We start from the raw sequence: 7,691 nt of genomic DNA on the forward strand, positions 1-7,691 counted from the left end.
CATGACATTTGTGTCAATAATCTTCAAGCAAATGGTGACTCCGCACACATTCTCGTTCACCAACACTCTTTAGATTTTAGACAAGCTTTCTGCCTTCTGTGTCGGTGGGTGTCTTTTTTAACTAAAGCAGTTTGTATAATGAGTGCAGTGGGACATCTCGTGGCCTTTCAGTGGTAATACAGCACTCCATCAGACAGACACTGGGATTTAACATGTAATCTCCACTCTTTTTGATTCACTTAATTCATTCTTACCTTTATGTTCAAAATCTATATAAATAAATACAATTGTAAAATGAGTTGCTTGCGAATCACAGCAGCACAAATAGTGTGTTTTGAATTACGTAAACATAGTTCTGTTTCAAATGTTATGCAGTACGTGTAGTGACATCTAGTGGTCTGTGTCCCAAAACACATCAAATGCATATTTTCCTAAATGCAACTATAAAGTGGTTTCATGTGAGCATATCCCTGTATGTCCCTTATAGGAATTGTGTACTATTCTTTTTAGAATCTTGTCCCTGGCATTCACTTCCAATGCAGAAGCTGAAGTCATGAAATATTATCAATGTATTCATGTGACTATGTTTTCTGCGTTTTGCAACAGTAGAATAACTTTATGACAAAGACTGGTCCTCACAATTTCCACACATTTATTAAATTTGTTTAGCAAAACAGAAACATTATGTAGATTTTAAACCATTATTTAAAGACAAATACATTTTTTTAAAGTAGCCTACAATGTCTTGCCTTCCCTTATATTACTATGAACAGAGTTATAAGCGCATATTCTTAATGTCAGCACGCACGACTGGCCTGAAGGTGTATTTCCAGTATGCAATGAGCTATATCTATGAGCTATAAAAACATATGAACAAAAGTGTCTATACACTGCTATGCTTATTATTTGCCCCGAAATTTATTTAGACAGAGTGAAAGCCTGAAAGCATGTCTCACACCAAACGCTAGAAAAACCTGTGTATACTGTATGCTGCAGTGTATATATTTTTCAGAAATCCCACTCAATGAAAAAACTTAATAACTCACTTAAAGACGCCCGTTACCAGTAATTGACAAGGTCATTTTATGTGTTAACATTTGTTATCGTAGTTTTAAAGATGAAGTTGCATTTGAGTCTCTTAAGAGTTGAGATCCTGGACTTTCTCTTTAACAGAAACAGCAACAACTTTACCATCTACCATTTCCTCCACAATGACCTTGACTCGGCGCTGGAGATGAGGGATATGCACTGCAGGGGTTTAACAGACATTTATAAATGCATTTAAGTTCTGCCATTTAGGATGCAAGAAAATAATCGAATGATTTAAAGGACTCGATGAATTTTACTTCACTCACCATCCATTATCTCTTCATGTATCTCTTCATTTATCTCTTCATGTATCTCTTCCTTTACCTCTTCATGTATCTCTTCCTTAATCTCTTCATGTACCTCTTCCTTTATCTCTTTCATTATCTCTTCCTTTATCTCTTCATGTATCTCTGTTCTGGTCACCGTTTCTGTTTTGATCAAGGAAGCTTTAGAAGTACTAATGCCAGTCCTGCAGGAGACAACAAGAAACAACCAACTCGTAACATTAGACAATTTGACCTAGAATGAAAAATCTCTCGTTATTTAGTCTCTCAAATAAACATGTTTCCATTAACTCGACCAAAAAAAGAGAACTTCAAGATATGGTGTAGTTTTGCTTTGAAAGCATGAACCAAAATATTAATATGAATACCTAATATATACAAATATTTCATAATGTAGCTCACTCCAAAGCCATGCGCGCACACGCAGATGGATGCGTCACGTGACACCGCACTCAACGATCGGAGACGGTCTGTGATTATTCTTGCACCTGTGGGCGCTCAAAGGTGGTCTCGCCCGGGCTGCAATTCAATGTAGAACCCTTCAAGTCCCGCAGTTGTCTCCAGCGTGGAAAAGCAACACCAATGTCAACTCTGGTTTTACCTCTTTCTTCATCCAGAAGCTTTTTTGTCGTAGCTATTTCTAACGCAGTCTTTTTTCTACATTTTGTCCCAGGTCGCAGGTGTTTTTGTTCAGTAGATACTGTTAAAGATGGCTGCTGTTTATATTCCGTTTCTGCGTCTCACTCTACTATTTTAACTAGTACTATTTAGTTTTTCTTTTTAATAGTAATGGGCATACATCCTACTGAGTCTGCCATGCATGTTTGTGTTGGGGATGACGTAGGATGCCTGCGCGAGCAGCAGCATGGAGTTATGCAAAAACCATTTACCATTTGGCACCATTAACTACCATAGATTTCCCCCCAGCTATGGAAGTCTATAGTGCCCAGATCTGTTTGGTTACAAACATTCTTCCAGATATCTTTCTTGTGTGAATTAAACTTTACTCGGGTTTGGAACAACTCGGGGTTAAGTAAATGATAAAGAAAATGTTTTGGGTGAACTGTCTTTTTTTGTGTACATACATTTGTTCTTCTCCTCCCAGGAGCCTCTTGTACTCGGCGATCTCAAGCTCCAGTCTCATTTTGATGTCCAGCAGGAGCTGGTACTCTGTGGCCTGTTCCTGTGTGCTGGTATTAAGTCCCTGTAGCTCCTCCTGCAGAACGTTGATGTTTAGCTGAAGCTGACCCAGCTTGGCCGAATAGTGCTTGCTTACTTCAAACAGACTCTCTTCCAGCTGCTGTTTCTGTGAACGAGAAGGTGAATATAAAAGGTCAAATCATCTAAAGCATTCCTTTAAGTATTTTCATATATAAATGCATTGGGAGTCAAGATTAAACAGAAAATGCTGGTTATAGTACTTTAAAAATCATATTTAATTGTATGTTGATCTAATTGTTCATTTAGGTTAGGTTTTATTGATCACAGTGATAACACTGATTTTTGAAAGAACTTAAAAAAAAAGTTACAAAGTGAGATGGTACCAGTGTAAGAAGCCCTTGTAGTTCTATCTCTATGCTCTGAACAGCTCTCTTGACTTCAGTGATTTTGGTCTGAGATGTTGTAATGTCAGTACGGCTGCTGGACACCTGACTGTGCCACGTCTCCACCTTAAGAAATAACAACACACGGTATGCAATAAGAAACATGTGACGATAATAACAGGCAGGTTTCTGTACAGCCTGATCTAAACTGTTATTCTGAGTTTGGGTACATATTAAATGAGTGTGGGCCATTCTGATCCATCATCATTTACTCACAAACAAGTTGTTACACACCTGTGTAAATTCTGTCGTTCTGCTGAACATAAAGACAGATATTTGGAAGAAAGTTTGTAACCAGAGTTCTGGTGCATTATAGACTACCAAGAAAAGAAAAACTATTGCGGTAGTTTGGTTTTCCGTATTCTTGAAAATATCTTCTTTTGTGTTCAAAAGAGCAAAGAAATTCATATAGGTGTGTAACAGCTTGAGGTTAAGTAAATTATGACAGAATTGTAATTTTTTGGGTGAAATATACTTGGCAAAATGCTTGACACACTCTTGACAGAGCATTATATAAAATAATTCTGATAATACAGGGTGTTGTTTTCTGTTGTTTTAAAGTGTTTAGACACTTGGTATCCATTTAAACGTTATGAGATTTACTGTAAATGTCAGAGATAAATGACATTGCTTTCTAACTCAACCCAGAAAGCTTAGCTTATTTTTCCTTTAGTAAAGAAAATCAACGTGTCCTTCTGGCTTACCCTGGTCTTGTACCATTGTTCAACCTCCCTGCGGTTTTTTTCAACAAGGGTCTCGTACTGACTTCTCAACTCCTCCAGCATCTTGCCAAGGTCTGACTGGGCTGCACTGTCAATCTCCACATTAACCGAGCCGCTTTGATGTCCTCGCAACATATGCAGATCCTGTACAGAAGAAGAGGGAAAGCTTTTTTGTGAACTCAACTGGTTGTGTGATAAATTGATTATTGTGGCAATAAAATGGTGAGGTGACCTTCTCGTGGGTTTTCTTAAGGTTCAGCAGCTCCTCCTTCAGACCAGTTTGGTGGTTCTCCAGGTCTGCGATGGACAATTTAATCTCTCCCATAACCCCTCGCAGTCGAGGCAAATCTGCTTCAACAATCGTGCGCATGCTCTTCTCAGTCTCGTACCTGCAGAGCCATAAGGTGACAGATTTTTCATACCAGTATTAAAGATGAACCAACCAACATTAATTATGCATAACTATCTAGAAATGTAATAAGTGTCTCATTTTAAAAGTGTTCACATCACTTACTTGTTCTGAATATCTGCTGCTGCCATTCTGGTGAAGTCAATTTGCAGGCAGAGTTTAGCATTCTGCACAAAACGGCTAGAAATCTTTTCAGGACAAAAGTTGTGCAAGAGATGAATAATGTTCTGATGTAAAGACAAAATTAAGCTGCAATAATACAATTTTATTATATTGGATGTTTCAGCACCAAGTCAAGCCTGAGATGTTGAATCAGATGTTATTTAATGTTTGTTTCAACATTCAGTTAAAGTTGTGTCGGTTCAAATACCAGACTATTGTTTTTAAAATAATAATACATTCCAGCCACTCTCCACCCAAAACGGAGCATTAAAACTTATTTACATAAAAGAAAAGGTTAAAATTTTTATTCCACATGTGTGGTGTGTGCTGGCGGTTTCACATCATGGCATCTCCGTAATTTAGGGGCGTCACCTGATGGTGATTGACAGCAGGATTACCTGTGTGTGAAGGTCTGAGATGGTTTTGAAATAATTGCTCGTGTCTTTGCTCTGCATTGGGCTCTTGTTCTCAAAAAAGGTCTTGATTTGCAGTTCCAGTTTGCTGTTGGCCTTCTCCAAAGAGTGTACCTACAAAAAATAGTTTTTTAAAGTTGTGGCCTTTCCTGTAATTTGATGTTGGGGCGCCAGAACTATAACATAATATAACAGTTTTCCCGGTAAAATCACATGTTTTTCTTGTAAATGCAAAAAAACGTTTGTTGGCCATATTTCAAATGAAACATTTGAAAAAAATCTTCATTAATAATTACTTTTCATTATATGTGAAAATTCTGTAAAAAAAAAGAATAACGATAAAATTACGTTCTTTTACAGTGTAAGTTTGCTCTTTTGTTCTCCTGCATCAGAGCCCTATTGGGTTTGTGGGATATGCACACCAATTTGTATTTTAAGTCTGAGAACATAGTGCAAATTATTATTTTTATGAATGTATTTTTCCACTCAGAGAGAAAAACATAAACACAGACTTAAATAATACTTTTATTATAACAATTATTTTTTTAATATAATTGTATATGCATAATTAAATAAATATACAAAACACAAAATTCCACTTAATTAATAAAAATGTTTGTTACCTTTTCCAGGTAAGACGCCAGGCGTTCATTAAGATTCTGCATTGTCTGCTTGCCATACAGCGGGACCTCATAACCAGATTTGGAGAAGCTGGAGAACCCTAAGCTGCCATATCCAACACCTGAACTCTCAAAACCATTCATGACCACTCGATTAGAGGAACTTATCCTGGTTCTTGACCCAAACGATACCTGAGAGCTAACAGACCTACTCCTGCGGCGGACTGACATGATTAGTCAATGTGATGAGCTGAAGTGTACCTGCAAGTCAAAAAGTTTCAGTTCACTGACAAGTTATCTAAACCAGACATTGTCTTTTATATGCCCAAGCAGCAGTGAAAACATTATTTGTCGCATCCTACGTTGTGTCAGATTTCAAATACCACTGAATTCATGGAATGTGAGTGAAAACCTGTCTGTGCCCATGTGAAGATAAAAACTATTGACTTCCAAAACCTGTCTGTCCGCCCAAACCTTGTAAAATGATTAGCAGCTTTAAAACCATTACATCTACAACTGAATGAAGTGCTATTGTTTACAACGCTGCGTGTTGGTCTGCTTCCAGATAAAACACCTGTGGTAAAAATAACTTCGTTTCTGGTTTATTATTAAAACAGACTACGTGACACCCATTTTACCAGAGAAAAACGATTATATAATAGCTGTGATCTATTCTAGAATTTTTGCGAGACCTGACTTTAGCAAATTAGTTTAAGGTGTGTATTCATCCGCATTCATCAACATTCATTAGATTGACTTGCTACAGAGACAAAAGGTTGATAGTCTCACGCCCCATCTTTGCAAAGTGTCTTTGGTAACATTTTGGTCCAGATACAGGCAGTGTGAGACCTTTTGCTTGGACATCTGAGTTCACAAAGTCATCTCAATGTAGCAGGGGAAAAGTGGCAGGTTCCCTTTAAGAGCATTTCCCCATTAAGAGCAGTTCCTTAGGGGCAGAGTTGTGCACATGATTAGATTCCCAGGTGCTTTATAAGACCAGAGGAGCAGTTGTTTGCATGGGCTTTGTTTTCTGGTCGAGACTCAAGAAGGTTATCATTATTGCTGCTTTCACTCATTCCGTATTTATTGCCTCTAAAGTGACGTACACCTGTGTGCCTTGTTTGTAGGCTGCTTTCCTCTATGCACGTGTATATAGTTGGAATTAATGATTTCAATTGCATGTGGGAATTTGCTCTTAACCATTTTTGTGGATGTGTTTTAGGCTGGTTAGATCTCCTTGATGGTTAGTGGGGCTGGTGGACGCACGTTAGTGACCCTTGAAAGTGGTACTGTTCATCCTTTTAGAGCATCGGTAGGATTTCATGTGTTTTGGGAGTGATTTAGCTGTGGCAGTGGCAATATATTTATTTGTGTAGTTGATGTTTAGATGATCTTACATTTATTTGATGTAACATTTGGTTTATTTTTGTTCTCCTTAGGATTTCCAATTTCTTTGCCGCTGCTGTCTTTTCTCCCCTTTTGGTTTTATGTAACTTTTCTTTTCTCTTTTTGTGGGGTTTGCTGGTTAAGGTTTGTTTGATAATTGCCTATTTAATATTGTAACATGTCTAATACGGCTGGGTATGTTTGCTCTTAGTCTCCATCAGGGCTGTTTAAACCACAATCGTCAGCTTTCTGAGCATCAGTTTCACTCCGAGAACAAACTAATTTGTTTTATCTTTTTGTCTTTTGTTTAGCAGATCACTAGGGAGTGCTGGTTGGAACACGGGTGTGGTCTCTTTGGTGGATACTCTCCTGTGGTGCTGCATGTACACTGTGTTGTTCACAATTTTTTCTCTGTGCATGCGTGTGTGTGTGTGTGTGCGTGCGTGTTTCCCTTTTGTTAGGCACGTGTACTGGTGAATATCACTGCGGCAATAGTGTGGGCCCATGCCAGTGGCCGGTCAGTCCTCCTCGAGTGTCCGCTAGTTTGTTTTTGGGTTTGTTTTGTCTCTTAAAGTTCGTGTTCTCTATTTTAAGATTACTGCTTCAATGGTGATTACCCTGATTACTAATTCAGGCCTTTTTAATAGGGCGTGTCCTTTTTCTATAAGATGTCTGTCAATAAATTGTGAATTGTGTTCTATTTAAGAAACTCGTCTCTATTCCTTCTTTTTATAAGGCACACAATGAATCTGTGTCTATAACTTAACTTAACACTCCCTGAGAGGGATTCAGGGTGGCGTAGTCAGGCGATGTTGATTGGGCATCTTAATCTTCCAGTGTTTATATTGCCCTCGTGCTATATCAACAATAAACATTAATGATTCTCATTTGAAATAGTTTTTCTGTCATGTCAGAACTGAGTGAATAAAAAGTCTTTAGCTAAATCTTAAGGAAACTTTAATTCATCATAAATTGTTCATCGTGATGTCAGACTTCTTTTGC

The 7,691-nt window shown here is 37.9% G+C and overlaps 1 protein-coding gene across 1 annotated transcript; it reads right to left on the bottom strand.

The window, feature by feature from the left end:
• Positions 1-632: 632 nt before the first annotated feature.
• On the bottom strand, positions 633-5,640 carry LOC306909056 (keratin, type I cytoskeletal 19-like). The gene is made up of 9 exons (XM_079482416.1): positions 5,307-5,640; positions 4,669-4,797; positions 4,214-4,296; positions 3,932-4,088; positions 3,682-3,843; positions 2,918-3,043; positions 2,459-2,679; positions 1,356-1,558; positions 633-1,248 (listed from the first exon to the last, which is right to left on the bottom strand). Exons 1-9 carry the CDS (start codon positions 5,532-5,534, stop codon positions 1,139-1,141), a joined length of 1,419 nt encoding a protein of 472 aa, XP_079338542.1. The 5' UTR covers positions 5,535-5,640; the 3' UTR covers positions 633-1,138.
• Between the last annotated feature and the right edge of the window lie 2,051 nt (positions 5,641-7,691).

This window comes from Barbatula barbatula (genome assembly GCF_947034865.1).
Source record: "Barbatula barbatula genome assembly, chromosome: 20".
Taxonomy (NCBI): Eukaryota; Metazoa; Chordata; class Actinopteri; order Cypriniformes; family Nemacheilidae; genus Barbatula; species Barbatula barbatula.